General features: G+C 38.9%; 1 protein-coding gene across 3 annotated transcripts in view; it reads right to left on the bottom strand.

Annotated features, from left to right (window-relative positions):
- The window catches only part of tenm3 (teneurin transmembrane protein 3), a 207,255-nt gene that overhangs the window by 154,419 nt on the left and 28,749 nt on the right, over window positions 1–24,087 (bottom strand). For all 3 annotated transcript variants that reach the window (XM_059335424.1, XM_059335432.1, XM_059335440.1), the window contains exons 2-4: window positions 23,589–23,856; window positions 3,602–3,775; window positions 163–227 (exon numbers count right to left, since the gene is read on the bottom strand). In XM_059335424.1, coding sequence (XP_059191407.1) covers window positions 163–227; window positions 3,602–3,708 — 172 coding nt within the window. In that variant the 5' untranslated portion in view covers window positions 3,709–3,775; window positions 23,589–23,856. The remainder of the gene's footprint in view (window positions 1–162; window positions 228–3,601; window positions 3,776–23,588; window positions 23,857–24,087) is intronic.

Raw genomic sequence — 24,087 nt, 5'->3', positions numbered from 1 at the left:
ACGACATTGTGTTTTCTGTTTCAAAACCAAAACAGATTTTCCCCCACACATTTAAAACACAATTTTTTCTAACAAATGTTTCATGGTGAGCCAGGTGTGTGACATTCAGACAGACAAACAGAGAAAAGGCGTGTGTATGTGTGAGTTGGTGTGTGGTCTTACCTATGCAGTAACAGAGCAGGACAGAGAGCAGTACAGATAGTCCTACTGCACTGAGGGCTGTACACCTGAGTGACAAACAAAACAAACCATCAAATTTATTGTTGCCTTGCTGTCATCTTCTTCAGTAGTGCTTTTGTTGGGAATAACCTTCACAATACAAATCATCATCTTCTAGATTCATTGTTGAAGCTTCACCATTGTTTCATGTTTGATGTGTCAACTTACATGACACAGCATAACAAATAGATCTCTCTCTCTCTCTCTCTCTCTCTCTCTCTCTCTCTCTCTATATATATATATATATATATATATATATACATTACAGGCCAAAAGTTTGGAAGCAAGGACAATACAGGCCAACCAACTTAAATTTTCTGTTCACAACAATTTTGTCCAAAGAGCACGAAAAAGAGACACAAGTGGGCAAAAGCACCCAAAAATTGGACCTATGATGACTGGAAACGAGTTATCTGGACTGACAAAAGCAAATTTGAACTATTTGGTTCAAATCACAATCTAAAACACTGGTGAATGTCTTAAAGCACCATGCATAACACCCACAATAAAGCATGGAAGTGGTAGTGCCATGGTGTGTGGAAGTTTGAAATAAAGGGTATCATGAAGAAGGAACAGGACCACTCCACCCTCCAGCATCATGCAGTTTAATCTGGACTCTGACTTGTGGGTTGAAAGTTTGTCTTATGTGGGACGAATTGGATCGATCATTCATAAAAGTGCGCCCCACGAATCAGCAGTCTCTCATTGATGAACGTAAGGAGGCTTGGAATTGTCTTCTCTTCTCTGCTCTCCACTGTTACTTTCTCCTGATAGACTGATGTGCCTGTCTTTACCCAGCCTGCACATTTTTGGACCTTCAATTACCTGCCTGGCCCTGTAAAGTATATTTTGTTTGAACTTACTGCCTCATTGTTGTGCTTCTGGGTTCAGAATCTGTCTATTGGTAAACCTTAAAGATGGCCCTTTTAATTCTTTAATGAGTCATTTCACCATCAGTGTTGCAAATGTTTTTTGTCTCAAATGTCTCCCGTGCAAAATAAAGCATAGTGTAAGCATTGTTTATCAAATATTTTTTTTTTCCCCATAGCAAGTTGTGACTGTTCTCATCTGTTCCTGCAGTAGTCAGTATTCACTGCAAATACATCCTGATTCATGCAGCATTACAACAGAGTCTCTCTTCCAGTTTTGAGCCTGACGCTGGCCTGGACTTCTAAAACTAGCTACCAGGTTTGTTCCAGATCAACAAATATGCCCATGTCAAATCAAAATGCTTTCATCTATGTCAACCCAGATATGTGTGGCCATGTCAAAATGGTCTCAAAACAGCATCAATACCCAACATACAAACCTCCACTCTGCCAGATTAATTAGGTTGGATAGTGATTTCCTGTGTGACAGTATCAGAACCCTAGATGTAGTATGACTAAGTGTTTCAGCACAGAAGGTGTCAGTTTCTCAAAGTGATGTGTGAAAGTAAAAAAAGTCACTAGACTTAGGCTAGGATGTGTTAACTCCTGGGTTCTTGAAATTGAAGAAGGAAAGCGAAGGGGGAAATGAGAGCGAGGAGACAAAGGGGTAAGTGACAGGGAAGCTGTGTGGAAAAGGGAGCCAAAGGCAAGAGGGACACTTAAAAAGAGTGTCTAAATATAATCTGTAAAGGGATTCAGGGATATTACTTTAACTTTGTGTGTTTGTGTCAAGACTTGGCAGAAGACAATCTGAAGTTCCCTCTCTCTGTACTTTCTATGAAGAGTTGTGAAAGAGTTCTTCAGAGAGAGAGAGGGGAAAGCAGTGACCTCTGAGAAACACTGATCTGCTGACAAGCTGCTGGAAAGCTAATTCAAAGTGCAAACAGTTGGATCAAGTACCTTTACACTGTTCCAGAGTCAAGACTTATTTTATGTGGAAGATGCTCCTGTTTTATTTGATGTAAGATGTATAAGTTAGCTTAAAAATCCAGCCATTTTTCAAGCGCATTCAATATCATCCAACCCAACATGCTCAAAAACAAGCTCACAGAGAGTGGATCTTTCCTTCATCTCCTGGATCACAGATTACCTGACAGGAAGACCACAGTATGTCAGGTTGGGGAACAGTGTTTCTAGGACATTAATGAGCAGCACAGGGGCTCCACAAGGCACTGTTCTGGCTCCACTCCTGTTCACACTGTACACAGAGGACTTCAAATACAAGTCTGAGTCCTGCCACATCCAGAAGTACTCCGACAACACCGCTATTGTGGCGTGTATCAGGAATGGACAGGAATCTGAACATAGGGATCTGATAAAAGCCTTCAGTAACTGCAGTCACAAGAACTATCTCCTATTGAACACCTCAAAGACTAAGGAAATGATCATAGATTTCAGCAGGTTCAAGCTCCCTCTTCAGCCAGTGAATACCTGTGGGGTGGACATGGAGGTGGTGCCAAGTTCTAAATATCTAGGTGTATACCTGGATAATAAGTTGGACTGGTCCCTAAACACTGACGCTCTCTACAAAAAGGGGCAGAGCTGCCTCTTTTTCTTCTTGAAGCTCAGATCTCTGGACATGTGTAGTAAGATGCTGCAGATGTTTTATCAGTCTGTGGTGGTAGTGTGTTGTTTTATGCTGCAGTCTGCTGGGGAGGCATTATCACACACAGAGATGAAGGCGGTTGGACAGACTGGTCTAAAGAGCTGGTTCTGTGGTTGGAGCCAGGTTGGACACACTGGAGGAGGTGGTGGAGAGATGACCTGTCAACATGTTCCAGGTCATCCTGAAATACTCAGATCATCTGCTACACAAAACCTTTATGGACCAAAAAAACATCAGTGGACGGCTCCTCTCTCTCTGTTGCAGGACGGAGAGATTCAAAAGATCTTTCGCTCCTACGTTAGCGAACTAAAGATGGAAATTAGCTGTTGGCTATAATCTTGCATATTTACATGTATATGTTCATTAATATGTATTGTCCCTGTTTTAAATAAATAAACTCAAACTCAAACTACAGCCATCAGGCTGTCTCATTCTAACAGAGATTCTACCAGACTCACTGAATTTACCCTCGGGGATAAATAAAGTAATTTTGATTTTTGATTTTGATTGATTGATTTTTGATAAATGATGTGCAAGAAATATCCTCCGCACACTTCTCTGGTTCCTGACACGAAGCCCAAACAGCCAGTACATCATTTGAAAACTTTGTCAAATCTGGTATCATTGTATTTTAACTGCCTTTGTGACTGGAAAGTGGGCTTTTGCACCGGCCGCTGCTGTTTGGCAAGAATGAATCGCATAAATGAAATGGCTAGTATCACGTACAAAAATCACCCCATGTCTGCAACAGAATGGTTCTTGTATGGACCTTGTTTGTATTTATCAATAGCAACAATCAAGCAGAGTACAACAAGAGTTTGGTTTAATAGTGCCCATTCCATCTTACCTCCATGAGCAGTATTTGGAGGATTTCTTGAACTTGAAGGCAGAGCGGGACAGGGTATTCCTCGGCAGCGGCCTGGTGGGTGGGGAGTACACTGAGCCTGTTGCCATAGTGTAGCCAGGAGTTGCCGTGGAGAAGAGGGGGGTGGTGCCTGTACCTGTCTTAAAGAGGAAGTGCCTGAAGGGAGAGAGTAAAAGTGGTGCATTAGTAGGGGACATTGGCTTTGTTTACATACACAGGAAATGAAGTGCAGTACACATTGTTTCCCCACAGTGGCAGTGTCAGGTAACTGTGCTTTTAATTACTGCCCTATGTACAAGTGCTTTAAGGTTAAAGCTTTAACCTATATTTCATATTTACGTTTACCGTGACTTAGTGTCTGCTACTTCACAGGAAAATGGCTTTTTCCCCTAGTTGTGTGACTTATACACTGTAAAAAATGTCTGTAGATTTTATGGTGAAAATCTGCTAAACCTTGACAGTAAAAGACCGTAAAATGATAAATGGTTTAATTCAGTTTCAGTAACAATGAAAACAGTAAATGTATATATCAGCCAAAACAGTATTTTTTACTGAAAAAAACCAAAAACATTACTCCACTGTAAAATACAATGGCACCGTGTTTGTAGCAAAAAAAAATACTGTAATATATATAAAAAAGCCATCACTGTAATTTTTTCATTTTTTTTCATCTATAAGTATTTTCTTGTCAATTATATGGCAGAACATTTGATGGAAAAACTTTTTATTTCTTACGGTAAAATATGGAATAAAATGGCAATCTTAAACGTGAAATCAACAGCTGCCGTTTTTTTTACTGTAAAAACAACAGTTTTTTTTTTTTCTTTTACAGTGTATAACCATCTGTACGGAAGCTTGTTTTCCTTGAGCAGAATCTCTTCTCATATTTAAGGGCTATTTCACAGAAGCAGAATTGAGAAATCATGGACAACAGACAAATCTGTCCTTCCTGGCTTTGTTCTTTTCATGTTTGCCAAGACAGGTAGGCTAGGTACGACTAGGTGAAGCCAGTCATTCAGATAAATGCACATGCAGCTTTTTCCAACAGACCAAGAGGTCCATCAGATTGACTGATGCTAAACTGGAGAGGACACATTCTGCATACGTTACACCCAGTAAGGAACAGCTGCTAAAGCTTACTCATGAGAGGAAGGAAACTGTAATAAAACAGCAAGACATAATGTGATACGAGGATAGCAGACCGAAAAATAGCCTATACTCTTACTAACCCCAGATCTTGACTCAAACTTTCAGAATAATACCATTCAGGGAGCTACTTGTCATTTGCAGAAATTAAAAGTTGTACATTGATCTTAAAAGTGATCGGTAGGGGTGTATCAATTCTTGAGCTATTGTTTAGTGAGTAGGTTTTCAGGGCGAATAAAAGGTCTTATTAAATCAACTACAAGAACACTTAAAGAACATTAAGAATGCTCAGGTAGATTTACTAAATTAATTTCACATAGATTCACGAAATAAAGATGATCAATCTACATGTTGCGAATTAATTAAACACAAATGTTCAACAACAAAAAAAGCCAAATTGAATTATAACGTGTAACAAAGTCTTTCTTCTCTGTAAAATGAACAAACAGACACACTTTATTAGTGTCAGGGCATAGGGGTTACTGATGACAGACCTGCAGCAGCTGATGGTGGAATTCAAACAATAACTTAAATGGCACATGAAAACCCAGATAATACAGATGAAGACTCATAGCTAACAGTTATGCCTGGGGGTACATCATCTGTTGTCCACATGCACTGCGACCCGCGCCCTGTTATCTTATTGCCCCTCCAGAGATTTCCTTCCACCTGCACCCTCTGAAAGCTGCTGATGGACACATTTGCACACAAAGGATGTTTCCACATGTCGCACGCTTAAAATAAGAAATTAACTCTTAAAACAAGATAAATTAAAGCTGCAAGCAGCGATGAACTGGCCCGAGCAGAGTGCACTGACAATTATTTGTTTCTTACCAATATAAAAAAAACTTTAGATTTAGAAGTGATAAATAATTTATCTTGTTTTAAGAGTTAATTTCTTATTTTCAAGTGTTCAACATGCTTATTTCTAGATTTAACAATCTTAATTTAAGGAATCTTGTCAAGGTAAATTATCTGTCCATGCAGCAAGATCATTTCCCTCAGATTTAGTGTTTTTATCTTGTTTTTAGACAACACTTTTCTGCAGTGTGGCTATGCATGGCTACCCATCCAGCTATGGAATAATCCTTAAAGTTGTTAAATATAGATGAGTCAGCATTTAATTCATTAGTGGGACAAAAACAACAAAATAAGGGCTACATTAAACTATTCATTTATTAAAAAAAAAAAAAAAAAAACACGATAGAAAAATTTTAAAATAAAGGCTATATCGCGAAAATAAGGACATGTGTAACATCCCTCCTGCAGTAGACACAGGTAACCTCACCTAGCGGTAACCTCACCTGGCAGTAACTTCACCTATCGGTAACCACACCTAGCGGTAACCTCACCTTGTGGTAACCTCACTTAGCGGTAACATCACCTAGCGGTAACCTCACCTAGTGGTAACCTCACCTAGCAGTAACCTCACCTATCGGTAACCTCACCTAACAACAGAAATACAGAGCTAATGGAAAAATGGCGGCGCGTCAGGGAGACGAAAATGCTGAATATCTCAAAAAGAAAAAGAGAGGGTACCATGAAAGTCACATTGAGTTCGGCTTCATAGAAGCAATGGACAATGGGGGGGTCACCAAAGTTTACAATGGTAAAAATGTGGGTCCCTCAAGAAAAAGGTTGGGAACCACTGCTTTAGGGTATACTAAAATCTGGACAGCAGATTTGACAGGTTGACAGCAGTCCTTTTTCTGAAATGCCTTCAGGTTTTGACGCATTTGTTGAATATGCGGGTCAGGCAGCACTCTCTCTTTAGATTTAAGAGACGTGTCATCACATGTTCTGTAGACAGCCAACACAGATGGAAAACAGGCTAAAGTGAGGTCAATGACATGGAATATATATTGCCAGCCATTGCAATAACGTAATAAGTAATGGTATAAGCCACTATGACACACCATGGCACTCCATATATTTGTCTTTGTGTAGGCCACAATAAGTCTGTTGTCATACTGATGTACTGTGTGCACAGAGGGCTGACAGAGCTTTATTATGCTCATTAACTAGATTAATGAAGCCTGTGACATGCATTTTGTTGTTCCATTCTGTATCTCTTAACTCAAGCATAACCACCTTCTGCCACCAGTCCTGAGCTCATTCATAATCTACAATTCAGCTACTATTAATTCTCATGGAAAGTAAAATACAGCTGAGGTTATGTAACAATATATAAGTATGAGGTTAACAATGCTTGTCAGTAATTAATATGAGGATGGATGCTTTGACCAAATATTAGAAGGCAAGGTTCTGTGAGCTGGAGGCCTCTTCTCTCATTGAGGAATTATTTTGTTTCACCAAAACAAGAAACTCTCAAAACTCTCAGATCTCCCCACTGGAACAAGCCAACCAGGGAACAATCTGTCTTTGGACATTTGAACAGGGAAATTTCCATGAGAAAATCACTAGCACATATACATGTATGGCTGCAGTAATTACCAAGGTCACAATGTCTAATTAATGATAGAACCCCGACTAACGAGCATCTGTAATTACAATCAGACTGCTCTCTAACAAGGCTGTGTGATTAACAATTAGAACCTATTATAACAAGGGTCCTTCAATTAATACCTGCCTCTAGGCAAGATGTGAAGAGAGCGGGAAGAAGAAGAGTTTAAGGGGGAGAGAGTGAATAAATGGAGAAAGAGAGGGATAACAGAACTACAGAAAGTAAGAAACTGAGCATGACTGTTTTGTATGTGAGTTGTTAACTGTAGAAGAAAAAATTATTTCATGTCCAATTCTAGTCATAGTCATAGTAGCACATTTATGTTACTTTATTGAAGAAATGTGTTCCCTTTTTTACACATATTTTTGTTGTCTGCTGCTGTTTTTATTGTTGACTTCTGGTGGTTAACCCTACACATGGGTCTGTATGTGACAGGCTGAGTGACTGACTGAGAGGACTATGTCTGCATTCCAGCAAGTGCTTGTTTTCCAACACATTGTTAGCGAGATGTGAGTGGCACGTAAACGCTCTGTTGTGCAATCCACACTGACTGTCTTCTGTTAAGTAAAGCGTAATCTGCATACATAACTGTTTAAATCTCACAAATATCCCATTGTGTGTTTTGGACTTATTTACAGCATGTTAATTGATTAATCAAGTAATCTCCTGGTCTGTCTGTGAGCTTTTCCTCACTCACTAAACCAAAAGACATCATCAGATTTTCTAAGTTATATTGTTAGGTTTTATATTGGGGAGGCAAATCTCAAAGTCTTAATCTCTTGCAACTTGCATCAACTTGCATCAAGCTATATGTGGTTTTCACAGGCGGCAACCTCCGGGTCAGAGACGGGAGGCAAACCAGGAAGTGCCTTAAGCTGCATTCTACCAAAAATTCCAGCAGGGGGCGCTAAGTTTGGCAGCAAAAAAAATCTGCCCATTCATTTCAGTGCAAAATGAGAAAAACTTCTCACTTGATTTATTACCTCAGAATTTTTTTTCAGGACAACACTATGGTCTCAATTGCTAGTTAAAAATGATCTTCAAGACAATTTGATGTTATTAGTTCTAATAATGGCCCCATTTAAAAGAAAATAGAAGATAAAGAATCATATGATTTGGGGCGTGGCTACCTTTGATTGACAGGTCACTAACAAGGCGAGCCGTCATCAGGAGAGAAGCAGAGCAATGCGTATCCATGGCAACGTGTCAATAAAGTTATATATAACGTTATATAGATAGAAAAGATTACCGATTTGGTCTCATAACTTTGACCCTTTCACTGTATTTTCACTTAATGACAGTTTATTTGAACGTTTTGTTCAGTAAAAATGTCTTGTTCAGCATTTGGTTGGACTAACAGACACTCCAAGGAGTCGCTGCTCAGTTTTCTGAGGTCAGTAACGTACATTTTGTTTTTGCTAGCCAAAACTAACATCCCAGTTAATGCTAACATGAATTAGCAGCATCTTCTCTCAGTCAGGTTGAGGTGTAGAGAGGCTGTAGTCAGTGATCAGATCCCTCTCCTCCTCCACAGTCCAGATATGGTCTGCTCCCCGTATCGGAAACAAGATGGAGACGCAAGATGGCGACGAGTGTAACACTGAACTCGATTCTTCCAACGGGCCACAAACCAACGTAACGTCACGGTCACTACGTCCATTATTTATATACAGTCTATGTGTTTTCATTATATATTCCTCATAACATCTGTTAAAAGTAACAAACAAAATCTTCATTGAAATTAAAAGCTACTTGTTGCACTGAAGGGGAGATATATTTGTGTGTGCTGGGAGGTGGGCTGTCTTCTCTGTGTGTGTGTGTGTGTGTGTGTGCATTGGCAGATTGTTACTCTTGCCACTTCATTATTTATCAGCGTATTAAACTGCTTCATCCCTCTGTGGAGTGTGAATGAAAAACTAGTCACTTTTTATTATGCTTTCATTCAGAGTGACAGAGGTAGAGAGACACAGGCCAGGCAGGGCCACTAGATCACACACACACACACACACACACACACACACACACACACACACACACACAGGAAGAGAGATGAATTTCAGAGGGTGATGATTTTAAATAATTATGTTTTTTATTTCTATATAGAGATGTAAAATGTTGTATCTTTAACATGTTTATATATAAAGAAAGATTTGAGAAAACAAATTTTAACAAACAGAAAAAAACTCACTGATATTAACAAAAATAAAAACAGACTAATAATCTATTAAAGTGTATTATATTATTAAACTAAGTCTAATAAAATGTGACAACAGAGAAAATAATCATTGATGATCCTATTCATTTTTCTATTTTTTTTTTGTTACCACTTCCTGCCTTTTATTGTCAACATCACATTCACAAAAATGAATTATAAATTATAAAAATTTTGCATTTCCACAAAATCACGCCAAAATATCTTAAAATACAGCTGTAAATGTAAATCAATCCAACTGCAGAAAATGAACCACAACAGAAGGGTTTAGTGACGCTGACATCTTATAGTCTGCAGCTTGTCTTGTCTGGAAAGCTTAGCATGAAGGAATGAATTCTAGATTGATGGTCATATTCAGCAGCTTCTTGTTGTGTTTTTTACTCATTTATCAGAGAAACACAGACACATTCATCATGCATTGAATAACACTTGTTTTTACAAAATATGTCACCAAGAAGAAACAGTTTGCCAATATGTTTTCCTTCTTCTCATTTAACTATGAGTCACATGAATTTTGTAATTAGCAATGTCAACTCAAATGTGAAAATGCCACATTAAGTCAGCTTTGATAGAGACTGAAACAAATAGTAAATGAATAAAGCTGTACATTTGGAAGATACAGCTAAATCCCTGCAATGCTTCGGTTTACTTTGCATGAAAATAGAAACCTTTAATCACCAATCAGAAGCTTTGATCAAAGAATATTAGTCCTGGTATTTCCATCATCTCCACTGCAACCAACCAGCCACAGTTGGCGGCTGAATGTGGGCTGGACACAGTGCTTCTTGTGAGACATGAGGTTTTCATAATGCTTCTGCACTGAGACACGTACAAGGACTGGGACTTTCCAAAAGCATATACACGCAGCGGGGCTGCAAATAGCACACTAACTAGTCTGTATGTCTTGTATGAGTGTTTAAGTGCAAGTCAATTACAGTGGACAGACAGAGCGGGGATAATCAAGTGTAAAATGACTGTAACCACAGTGTGCTTAGCTGAGAGTAGCATGTTGTCAACCATAACTAATCTGGCAGTCCCCTAATAATAGCAGCTCTCAAATACGCTATTCTACAACTTGCATTTACATGACATTAACACTATTTACACTGGACCATTTAAATGTCTTTAACAATTGTGTGTGTGTGTGTGTGTGTGTGTGTGTTCTTGTACTTCCTACATAGTGAGGACCAGAACACGTTTTTAACCAACAGAGTGAGGGCATTTTTGCAAAGTGAGGACATTTCAGCTGGTCCTCACTTTTCTTTTTTTCAGACTTTGTTTTAAGGGTTATGGTTACAATTAGGTTTATGTCAGGGTTAGGGTTGGGCATTTAGCTGTGATGGTGAAGGTTAGGTTAAGGGTTAGGGTAAGAGGCTAGGGAACAAGGTTATGATAGTTTACGAAAACGAAAACTAGAATTGAAAAAACATTTTCGTTAACTGAAATAAAAATAAAAATGAGAGTTTAAAAAAGAGATAATTAACTGAAAACTGTATTGTGTGGTTACAAAACTAACTAAAGATAACTAAAATTATAGTGAAAATGTCCTTTGTTTTCGTCTTTGTCAACTTTTTGAAGATGGATAAGACAAAGGAAATAAAGGCAACATTTACTGTAACCCCTTTTAATCTTCCACCCAACAAATACCCCATTACAAAAAACTAAAAACTAACACTCAAACTAATAAAAAGTAAACTAAAACTAAGCATTTTCAGAAAATAAAACTGAACTAAAACTAGAAAACTCACTCTAAAAACACATTAAAACTAACTGAATTTGAAAACAAAAATTCACAATCCAATTAAAACTAAAACTAATGAAAAATTCAAAACTATTATAACCTTAAATTCACTATTCCAAAGAGGCCCCTCACAAAGATAGATGTACAACTGTGTGTGTGTGTGTGTGTGTGTGTGTGTGTGTGTGGTTACGGGTGCTCAAGAAGAGAATGTGTGTAACTAATGTGTGGATAGTAGGTGTTGAACATAGTTGGCATGTCTAACACTGTGACAATAGCCAACGAACGCTTCCTTCATATGTTTCTACACACATTCACTGCCTACAGTATGTGGGATAATAGGATCATTTCATTTACATTTCACCATTTAATTGCTTTTTCTGTTCTTTCCCAAAATCACGCAGGCACCCACACAAACCTATAACAATGAGTGCCTCTGATTTGTGTCCAGTAAATGGCCATTGCACATAATGTCCTGTCAAGAGAACTGACTTTACAGTGCACCATAAAATTCAACTGACTTATTGAAATGTTTAGCTGTAGAATTATTTGTTTTATCATAATTCTGGCATTCTTGTTTACATGGCAGTGCAGTAATGAATGTCTGAAATAATTAAATATATTCTGAGGGCTTATTTTGACTAATACATTTTTGTAAAAAGCTTACAATATGCAGTTAGTATATGTACCTAGACTTCTTGAAAATGTATTTTGGAATGACATATAAACCCTACAGTGAAAGAGAAGCCAATTACCAGTGTTAACATTCTCCTGGTTTTCTCCTTTAGATTGTTATATTTTAGGGTTCTTTAAGGTGTTGGCAGAAGCATCTACAGCAGACTCCTATACAGGAAGTGAGTGGTTCCCAAAGTTGCCATGGTAATGTTATTACTCCAGAGAATGTTATTGCTATTGGTGATTTATATTAAGTGCTCATGAAAATGTCTAGCAGAGGAGAGGAAGAAGCCAAACTGCAAAGGAAACAGATATGTCATATCTGTAGCATTGAGACATTAAGACATTAGAGCAGTTACTATTATTGGGGTCCATGGCCTAGAGGTTAGAGTATGTGCCTTGTTACCGGAGGTTCACTGTTTTGAATCCCAGGACTGGCACATCAAGGGCTGTGGTTCCCTTATGCCAGGCACCTAATCCCCCTACTGTATTATTATGGATCCCACTGCGGTTCCCAACAGTACTTGCCCTGCAATCCTAGGATTGATCAGGGCAGGTATTTTCTCAACTGGCTGTGTTGGAAGTCATGAGGCTATCAAACCCGGGACAACAGGTTTGTCTCCCTGCCATGTGGTGGAGAAACTTAGTTTTGCTATCTAACCAACCAATAAACACCTAACGTCTAATGGGTGACGGTAATTTTAGAGTAAGGGTTCAATTCTGACTATTCTTACGAATCCTACATTGCGTTTTGCTAGTTTCTTCCAAAGGTGACAAGAAGACCCAATGAGGCGACACGACACTGTGACGCAGGATGTAAGGCACGGAGCTGATCAGAGAGTGACACACACACACACACACTGCTCCCTGGGCACAGTTATGTGAGCTGCAGAGGGTTAGCCTGGGTTTACCCATGCTGCCTTGCATGCTCAATTTCGTTTCGAACTGCAAGGCGGCATGGTGTCCATGGCCGATTCTTAGCCCTGCTTTTGTTATCCAATCACAGAACGGGGAGGGACGGCAAGACGATGACGCGTACTATTGGACCGACGGAAACTTGTAGTTTTCTTACGGATCCAACATGGCTGCAGCAGACGCCAAGCTCTCTTTGGATCTAGCTGTAGACAGTGTTCTAGATAGTTTAGAGCCAAAGTTTATTTTAAAAGAAGAACAATGTTTGGGTTAACACTCCTTTATCACCACCAACAAGGATGTTTTAGCCTTGCTGAGAAACAGGATTTGGCAAAAGCCTAATCTACCAACTAGCCCCGTTAGTGGCTAAGCTAATGGAGTTTAGCGAGACCCCGGTCGTTGTGGTCGTCTCACCACTGATCGTCTAGATGGAGGACCAGATAAAGGAGGCAGCCCAACTCGGTATCTCCGCAACACAGCTGGGTCCTGAGGAGGAGAATGCAATCAAGAGTTGTCGATACCAGGTTCTGTTCGGCAGTCTGGAGGCCTGGCTGAGCGATTGATACGATTGGCTAACAGCTATGTACAGAAGCTTAAAATAGACGTTCGTAGTGCCCAATAAACGGCTCTGAACAATGCCTCCTCTACGGAAAAATGAATAGGTGGTCTCCAGACTATATCTAATTTGTGATGTAGTCTGGCGTTAGGACTGCTGCAAAGACAATCGGCTGCCCCTTGCCCTCCCTGGACAACATCGACAGCACGTGATGTCTTTCTAGCGTGAGGATGATCGCCCGTGACCACCTCCACCAGGTCACCACATGCTCAGCCTGCTGCCCTCTGGGAGGAGCTACAGAAGCCTTAAATGCAGAACTAGCAGGATGAAAAACAGCTTCTTTCCCTGGGCTGTCAGAACTCTCAACACCCACACAGGATAAATTAATTAAAATGTGCAATAAAATGGACATGTGCAACACAAATGATATGTGCAAGACATACAATCTACCTAATCTATAATTTTGCAGCATTTAAGTAGTCATTTATTTATTTTTATACTTATTTATTGCATCACATGTCCTTGTTCTTGTTTCTGTCCTTGTTTAGCTTGGTATTTTTAAATGTTTTTACTCATGTTGTATTATGTTACGATTGTCTTAACTATGTACCTTATGCAGCGACACTTTCAATTTCGTTGTATAGCTGCCTACATAATGACAATAAAGGCTATTTGAATTTGAATTTGAATTTGCTCATTACTCCTATCATGGTGTGTGTTCACTGGTGTGTAAACGATGGGTGAAATGCGGATGTTGAATTTCCTCGTTTTGGGACTAATAAGGGGATATCTTAATCTTAATTACCATATAATGTTCTCACAATATATCTTCCTTCTAGCACCCAATTGTGTAGCAGTGTGTGCATGTGTGTGTGTGTGTGTGTGTGTGAGAGAGAGAGAGAGAGAGAGAGAAAGAGAGAAGCAGAGAGAGAGAGATTGATGATCAACACCTGCTCAATCTAGTGACCAGTTGTCGGGTGTCCCTTGACACAGCAAGCCCATGCACATGAATGTGTGTCTGTGTGTGACTGTCAGAGGGTACACGATGTCTTTGAGAGAGTGTGTGTGTGTGTGTCAATGGAGGGATTAGCACCTCTAAATGAGGACATTCACACTCTCCTGTCATATCTCCCCTCATTCTCTCCCGCTTTCATCTCCGAGGTATATGCCCATAACACACCTCTTTACCTTCTCTTTCTGTGTCTACAGTTTTATGTCTGTCACTCATCACATCAGCTGTAGATATGAAAACACAAAGTGGAGCAGAAACTTAAACTGTGCCAGTGTTTCACAAAAAAAATAAGATTCTTTTCTTTCGAGGTACTCTCTTCTATCAACGTGTAAAGTATGTAATTTGTGTTCTAGGCTGAACAAGTGCTCAATCCTCTTTCCCTGGGTAAATGTGGTAAACACATATTTTCCATATTGTCATTACAGAAACAGCAAATCATTTGGAGAAGATTTTATTTTCAAAATATCTGTATTTTTCTCCATTCTCACTAGAAAGCATCAATTTCATCAACTCATTCTTTCAACACATTTGAATGGGTCTGTGGGATGTGGAGCAAGGTGGGAAATATTGTATCTGTGTGATGGCAAAATTAACTGACGACATTCTATTACTACATAGTTATAAAATATATATAATGTGTAAGGAAAAAGGCAAGTTAGACAAAATACTGACATAAATTTGAATTTAGTAAATATCTATAATTATTACCAGATGACAGGAAAAACTGCTTTATTCAAAATCAAGAAAATAGAAGAAGAAAAGAAACATGCCAAATCTGTTCATCCTTTCCATCATAATAATAGTCAAAGTAGTGATAGCATGGAGCCATTTCTCACTCTGCATCAAATATGCTAAGAAGCTGGCATGGGACACAACTTCAGCTCACACACTGTAAACATTAATATATAATCACTCCACACATAGGATGAGAAGCAACTGGACATGAACACATTTTGGAGGAAACAGGAGAAAATGAGGTATGATAGAGATGGCAGGAGATAGGCAAGTAGAGAGAGAAGAGAGAAGAGAGAAGAAGTAGGCCAAACTGGGGGAAAATGAGGGAATAAGAGAAAAAGGAGTTGAAAGAAGGGGAAGGAGCTAAAAGGGAAATCATGGGAGCTTTTAAAAAAGGAAACATTTAAAAGACTGCATATGTAAAAATGTAACTAGAAGTGTTTCTATGTTCTATTGCCCTACAAAGCCTAACTGCAGTAACTACATTTTTGGTCAAAATTGAGTCATAACTAAAAATGAACCCCTTGATGTCTGTTTTATCTTGTGACAAAGTTTTAGATTTCAATTTTGCTTTATTTCAGAGAAATAATTATATAAAAACCACAAAATCCAACTCAAAACCAAAGCAGTAATTGCACTTACCATGGTCTGCTTTGGATATATATACTAATTTAAACATAAAAATAATAGCAATTATATGTTTATTTAAAAGGGGAATTATTATCTAGATAGTGATCAAGTAAACAAGTGAGATAAAATTATATTAAGACTAAAATATAGCATTTCTTTATAGCATTAAGTCTAAAATACACAAATCTTTGAATAGAGTTGTTAAATACAAATCAATTTGAAAATGTTTACTCACTAAAAAACAAAATATAAAAGCTGAAAGAAGAAGACAACAGTATAGTTACTCCACTCTGGTTTTGCATTTCTATTAGAACCTTTTACAGCAATGCAGTAACTATGTTTTTGGGGTCAAGGGTCAAATAAGTCATCATTATTTTTTAGCATAAAAATTACATCATCAATACATGTATAAATAAGTGTCATATCACTTATCTACCTATAACCCATTTGGTTGGCCAGTTAAAACACGTTAAAAAACTTTAAAGCAGTTTTTTTCAGTTTTACCTTTTGCGTAGTTACTGCAGTTAGTTAGACTTTATAGAGCAGAATAAGTATAATGTGCTTATGTCATTGTAATTATTCTCTTCTATTTTGTATCACAAACAAAGAATCCAATGCCTGGAGCCTGGCTAATGAAGAATGAGAGTATGTACAAGTGAGACACAGTCCTGGTATCATGGTGTGTGTGTGTGTGTGTGTATGGCTGTGTGAAAGAGGGTCCCAGAGAAGAGTATATAGGGTAGAGGTATTTGGCAGTTGGTGAGTGTTTTGTCTGCAAAGATTAACTATAGAGTCTATATGATACCATGGCACCACACACACACACACACACACACACACACACACACACACACACACACACACACACACACACACGGTCTGTCTGACACCCTGTCAGCTGAAGGAATGTTGACGAGTGAAACAGCTACTGTTCTGTTTGAACAGGACATAAACCTGGGTGTGGGTGGAGTGATATTGATCTTTACATGAGATCTGGACCACTCAGTTTGTCACTCTCAAATTAAGTTCATGATATAGTTTCAGGGTGTGGTTTCAAGATGAAATGTTCCCCCCTATCAGCCTGCAGAAGGATGTTATTTGTGACTCTTAAATAATTTACGTACTGTGTTTTTGGCGACAGACAGATTGAAATTTATCAGACATATTATTCCCTTCAAATTTGAAGGAGCTGCTCTAAATGCCCCCCCCAGAACTTCAATAATAAAGGGTTATGCTGCATCACTCAGCACTGCGTCACAGGGGTCAAATTAACTCAGAAGTTCAGACTAATTCGCAAATACAGATTAGACATCCAGACGGGACAGTCAAGTCCTGCTCAATGGTGGTTGAGATGGGAAGGTCCAAAGATCCCAGGTTCCATTCATCTTTGATATATCGTGAAAAAGTTCAATATCTTTTGTAAATCATTTCAGAAAGTGAAACTCATACATTATATAGATTCACTACGCATAGAGTGAACTATTTTAAGCCTGTTTTTCTTGTAATTTTGATTATTATGGCTTAGAGATAATGAAAACCCAAAACTCAGTGTCTCAGAAAATTAGAATATTGTGAAGAAGTTCAATAAATTGGTCCTGGGTCAGTGGTGGTTTGGGTCCATGTCCTCTGCTGCTGTTGGTCCACTGTGTTTTCTGAAGTCCACAGTCAACATAGCAGCCGTCTACCAGGACATTTTATAGTCTTCATGCTTCCACAAGCTCTTTGGAGATGCTGCTTTCATCTTCCAGCAGGACGTGGCACCTGCCCAAACTGGCAAAGGTACCAAAAGCTGGTTCAATGACCATGGTGCTACTGGGCTGGACTGGCCAGATAACTGGGCTGACCTCAACCCCATAGGAGTCTATGGGCTGTTGTCAAGAGGAAGGTGAGAGACACCAGATGAGCTGAAGGCTGCTATAAAAGCAACATGGTGCTGTAGGCTGATCTCCTCCATGACACCAAGTATTAATGCAGTAATTCATGATTCAGAAGGAGCCCAACCAAGTATTGATGTATAGAAATGAAGATACTTTTCAGAAGCCTGACATTTGTGTTCAAAATATTCTTTTTTTTAATAGATCTTATGTAATATTCTAATTTTCTGAGACACTGAGTTTTGTGTTTTCATTATCTCTAATCAACAAAATTACAAGAAATACACTCTATGCGTAATGAATATATATAATATATGAGTTTCACTTTCTGAAATAATTGACAAAAAATGTTTTTCACAATATTCAAATTTTTTGAGATGTACCTGTAGATATTCTGAGATGAGGTGTGATCTCATGTGGTCATTTTGGTGGATGGAATCCCAGTGACTGGCATCCTCATAGGATGCAGGTAATGCCAAGTTAAAGATTGCTTTCAATTTGATCAGTGAAACAAAGGTTGTGTATAGCACGATTCTTTCGTTACAGCATCTAATAAGTCTTTGCAGCACCACAGACTTTTTCTACTTTATTTTACTGATGTTGCTTGTGTACTATACCATTTTAGGAAGGTGAATAGATAAAGCTTTGAAACTGTCCAGGGAAAAACATATTTTTTTCTTTAAAAAGGAAAACATTCAAATGAAACAGACACTGACTGAGGAGTTGAGTGTGAAATTTTAGTTGCTGATGAAATATCGTTCAAAGTTATATGGCACTTTGTAGTTGAAAGATTGACGCAGGTTTAAACTTGTGTTTTAGGCCAAAATGCTGATGAAATCTGACTGAGAAGAGGCATAATATGGGAATAAAAAGTGGATGGTCTTGAAAATACTCTCGAAAACTGGTCAGTGGGCAGCAATAGATCATTATATGCCTGTGTATCTGCTGCAGAGGTGGAGGCCTGTCACCTTTAAAAAGACAATTCTACCCACACATGAACTCTGATGAAATCTTTACTCATAATAAAACTAATACATGATTTTAAGACCTGCAAGTAGGGCTGGGCGATATATTGACATAAAATATATATCGATATATTTTAAAATGTGATATGGAATTGGACCATATCACATATATCGATATAGTTCAGATAGTTCGATATAGTTCTTCATATATAAATGCTGCCCTTACTAGGGTTTGTCATATTTAGTTCTTTTGTAATGTTCGTTATTCTTTGCTCATATAAATATATTTATTTCAGAAAAAGATTGTCCTATTTTATTTCATAGGCTATTTTTATTGAAGATATTTTTTTATTTAAATGTGCACTTTATGGAGCTTTGATTATAAAAAATATACTCCTGTTGTTAAACAGTATTTATGTTCACTTAAATAAAAAGTTTCAATAAAACGACTGGTGACATTTCATATTTGACTTTGACTCAGACTGAACATTTGCTCTCACTTTGCAATAAAAATATCAGGATATATATTGTATTTCGATATTCAGCCTAAATATACATATGACTTTTGGTCCATATCGCCCAGTCCTAACTGCAAGCATTTATAACCATAATATAAAACACTGAGATATTCACACAATACAAAAAAATATTTCAATATTATCAAGATTCAACATTCAGCCTGTACACTTATGTTATGTATCTGTAGGTCTAACTTAGACTTCTTCCAGGGAGAAACTGTAGGAGCAGCCGGTACAGTACAGTCAGCTTTGAAGATGTTGGATTGGAGTGCTCACTGAATGTGTATGATATGCCATGCAGCCAGCCTTCAGGTCACACAGCATTTATTTTTCAGCTCCGCCCCGCAAGCTGATAGTTTTTTTTTCCTAGCCTGTCTCCTGAAGGCCTCGCAAGTTGTTTCATCTCCAAGTCTGTCTGAATGTGTGTGTGTGTGTGTGTGTGTGTGTGTGTGTGTGAGAGAGAGAGAGAGAGAGAGAGAGAGGAGGGAGACTGATTTCTTACACACATCCTCATACATACCACATTCAGAGGGTCTGTCTCTCTGTGGGGGTGGGCTCAGTTTTGAAAGATAAAGCCCTTCTCTCTCTCTCTCTCTCTCTCCCTCTCTCTCTCTGATTGTGTGTGTGCGTGTTAGTCTTTCATATGAATATACTAAAGCTGAGCCAGGGACATGCTTTGGCTGTCCCTGAGGTCCAGACATTCTCCAACACACACATGCAGCCAAAATGCTGGGGGTTGTTAAGATCCTAGAGTCAGATATTCCCCCTCTATCAATCTATCAGCATCCCTTTTTTTCTCTCAAGGAATGAGACAAAAGAGAGTGAAGCAGAAAAAGAAGAAAGAAAGAAGGAAAGACTTGGCTACAAATTGTCTGGTGAATTAAAGGTCAAGGTTAAAGTTACTCCCATAAAGTGTGTGTGTTTGTGCACGCATGTTTTTGTGTGTGTATGTGTGTGTGTGTGTGTGTGTGTGTGTGTGTGTGTGTGTGTGTGTGTGTGTGTGTGTGCGTGCGTGCGTGCGTGCATGCGTGCGTGTGTGTGTGTGTGTGTGTGTGTGTGTGTGTGTGTTTGCTAGGCCTTCTTAAGACTATAAAACTACACCAATTGGGCACACTACACTAGCTTGGCTGTCCCAAAAGTCTACAAATTCTCCCAAATACACACACACAAACACACAGCCTGAATGTTGGAGTTACAAAGGCAGACAGTTTTCAATCCATCAATATGTCACTCTGTCTTTGTCACTTTCTCTCTGGGTGGAAGACATTAACGAGAGTGAGACATGAAAGAGGAAGAAGGAGTGAAAGAAGGAGTGGGCAACAAATTGTCTGGTGAACAGAGGGTCAAGGTTGCACCCATAAATTGGGTATGTGTTTTTGTGTGTGTGTGTGTGTGGACAGCTTGGGGGCAGTAGGCCCGTATACAGTTACTATTGTTACACTCTGCTGGAGAGAACAGTGCTTTTTAAAATATCAGAGAAGTGCAAGGGGGATTTGTGTTCAACAAAGGCAGAAAGAGAGAGCTACAAGTTGTCCAGTGAGAAGGGATTCAGGGTTCAAATTATCCAATAAAACTCATGTCACAGCTAAAAGACAGACAATGACCTCAAGATGATCTCTCATGCTTTGAAAGGATAACTGCAATTAGAAATCTAAGCGCCTGTGAAACTAGCAATAAAAGAAGCTTGAACTAAAGCTTTACTTGTTGTATGCTTTGATTCAGTCTGCATGAAGAGATTGGAAACAAGAAATACATTGATGGAAGTCTTCTGAGGTTGGTTGCATTTCCTTTGTCTGAACTTCAGCTTCATTTTGTGTGTGTATTGCTTGGAACAGATTAAAGTTACATTGCCCCAAATCAATTACTCTACAGCAGCAAACTTTTTTAGCCGCGGACCCCCTTCTATGTCCCAACCGGGCTGACGCACCCACAATTAAAAAAAAAAAATGCAATAAGCTTTTTTATCGCCATATTAAAGGAGCATCTTTAATCATGCTCAAATGACCAGAACACACATATAATAAAATAATCACCATCACAACAAGGAGCTCTCGCATTTGAATTAACCTGAACACAGTTTCAATATAATGCAACAAAGTTTTGTGCAAGCTTCCATTTTTAAAAGCAAAGAGGATGATGACAGGCTCAGGATCAGAGGCAGAAAGCAGATAAGTTGAGGAAAATGTTATAATATTTTGAGCCGCGTTGAACAAAAATTGCAGCAAGTTTAAATGACCGTGGAGGTTACACAACCCCGTCATCATAACACAGGCTGGAAAAACGGAAGAAGATAACTGCTTCTACGCTTCATTTTAAGATGAAGTGCATTTTGAATAGCCTGCATTTATGAATTCATTAATATTACAGTTTTTGATTTTACATTTTACAAAGGAAATGTTTATTTACACGTCTTTATTGTGTGGGGGAAAAAATGTAATTGTGTAATTATCAGACCGCCATTACCATTTTTCATCTCGCGCACCCCCTAGCAGCAGCTCGTGCACCCCTGGGGGTCCATGCACCACACTTTGGGAACCCCTGCTCTACAGTATGACCACTAATAACCACTTATTACTCGCAAATTTACTTATTAATTTTTGTAGATATTATAAACCTTCGTACCTCAAATACTTTTAAAGGCAGTGGCGGTTCTAGACCAGTTTTACTGTGGGGGCCAAGGAGGGGCCAGTGTTTAATCAGAGGGGCACATTAAAAAATGCCAAAGATGATATTTAAGCATTCAAACACTTTATTTTAGGTTATTTAAAAATCTAATTTAAGTGTATTTGGAAGATACAAATACATTGATTGAAACAATGAGACTGACCAACAATAACAACTCTTTTTGTACGACAATGACATTTCTCATTTTTGTGCACAATTACTTTTTTTTATTTTGAAAGTGCAGTACAGTGAGAATGATCTTTTTTTATATATACACAAGCTTTTATTGCACAATTAAACTATTATACAATGTTCACATTCTGGGTTCATTTTGCGTACAATGAGGTATTGTTTGAACAAAAAATAGGTAAGAATTGTTCCGTCGTTCATTGTTATAAATTGATCATTTTATTATTAATTTGACACAGGGGCCACAGCAGGGACCAAGGGCTTCTTCAGAGGGGCAGTGGCCCCTGTGTAGAACCGCCACTTTTTAAAGGCTTGTGATATCTCTGGTCATTGTGAGCACACTTTGGCAGACCCATTCTAAAAACTCATCTCAACTGAGCGCAGACACTCTATGGAGGAAACTCATTCTGGACACTTGTATCTTATTGTTTCGGTCACTACCCAAAGCTAATGACCATAGGTGAAGGTGGGAATGTCGATTAATTAGTAAATTGTGAGCTTTGCCTCCTTGCTCAGCTCCCTCTTGACCACAATGTTTCGGTGCGACGCCTGCATCCCTGCTGACAGGGCACCAAACTGTCTTTTTTCCCTGACTCATGAACAAGACCCTGAGGTACCTCAGCCCCTTCACCTAGGCGTCATTCCATTTCACTTTGTCATACAGTCAAGTTGAAATCAATGTTACTTCCTTTGAATCAGTTATCCAGCCAAGGTCTCTATGAATAAATAATAGGGTAAACTGTATTTCCTTTTCCTTTTAATTAAACAAATATCTGGTGCGGAGATAGCACCACTATCTTCCCTGAAAAGAGCTACATGACACAGATGATGAAGTGGCAATGCTGTTTCAATTTGAATATTGGTGTCACTCCACATGATGTTCATAATACATCACACAGTGGCTGTCTCGCACTACGACAGCAAAGGCTTGGAGTTGTCAAATAAAATGAGATTCAGCATTTGAATAAAAAACACCACATCAAGAATCAATTAAAGTCTTCTTTAGTCACTTGGGGCCAATTTTTTATCTGTCTGCCAGTAGAACTCAGTAATATATTTGAATAAAACTGAAATTATTTTATTGACCGATAAATTGGAATTAGTCAATTTGCACATTCCAGAGTTACATTTCTACATTAAGTAGAATTCCATGCAAAAAATGTTTTTTATAATGGGTGAGACCAGGATTGGCCTTATCTCATGTCATTATTATTACTTTACAGTGTGCTCACGGAGGAGACAAGACAGTCAGGCCAAATGAAAAGTCAGTTTCAAAAAGGAAGTATTTCATACCTTTATGACATGAATGTTTTTTTTTTTTAATCAAAAAAATAAAAAAGTCCATCCGGTGTTTTATGCTGTTGGATTGGCTGTGACTCTTAGTTTCTTACTTTCATCTATGTCTTGTAGAGTGGAGTCATTCTGACTGTAGAAGTATGCTGTGTAAAGGCACTAGTCTGTTGCACAAAAGTTTAAATCAAGGTCTACTATTGAAGAAAAGACCCCACAAGCATCAGTCACTAACAAAACTCCATAATCACAATCATTTCAAACAGAAATGCTGATCGTGGTGATGACAGCTATGGCTCTCTAATGTCAAATAAGGCCTTGTGATCTTACTGAAGAAAAGTGGCTGAGACAGATGAAACATTAGACAAGTTAGCAAGAAGACCATTTACCTTGTTTCCAGAGGCACATTGCTACCCAGCACCCAGCTGTCTTGCAGCGGGACGCTCTCGGGGGGCGTGGTCTGCAGCTCGGCTGGTGATTGGCCGGCCACAGGGGCCGGGCTTCCAGTGGGAGGGGTTAGCTGCCGCGTTGAATTTAGTGATTGGCCAGCGTGATGCGTGGAGCCCAGGGATTGGTTGAGAGCTGTTACTGAGGGCTTCTGGCGGTGAGGGGGAGGTACCGGAGGCAGGCTGGAGCCGTGATGATTGGATGGTTGCTCTGTCAACAGAAGAAAAGAATCATGTTTGGATGGAAGCTTATATGTCACCTGCATTTATCACTTTATTCATTCATTCACTATCCCTAACGGCTTATCTGAACTCAGGTTGTGGAGGTGGAGCTGATCCCAGCTGACATTGGGCGAGAGGCGGGGTACACTCTGGACAGGTCTCCAGACTGACAACCATTCACTCTCTCATTCACTCCTACGGGCAATTTAGAATCACCAGT

The sequence above is a fragment of the Centropristis striata genome, chromosome 1, assembly GCF_030273125.1.
Source record: "Centropristis striata isolate RG_2023a ecotype Rhode Island chromosome 1, C.striata_1.0, whole genome shotgun sequence".
NCBI lineage: Eukaryota > Metazoa > Chordata > Actinopteri > Perciformes > Serranidae > Centropristis > Centropristis striata.
Note: the sequence above shows the minus strand (reverse complement) of the source record. Positions and strands in the feature narration are given on the sequence as shown.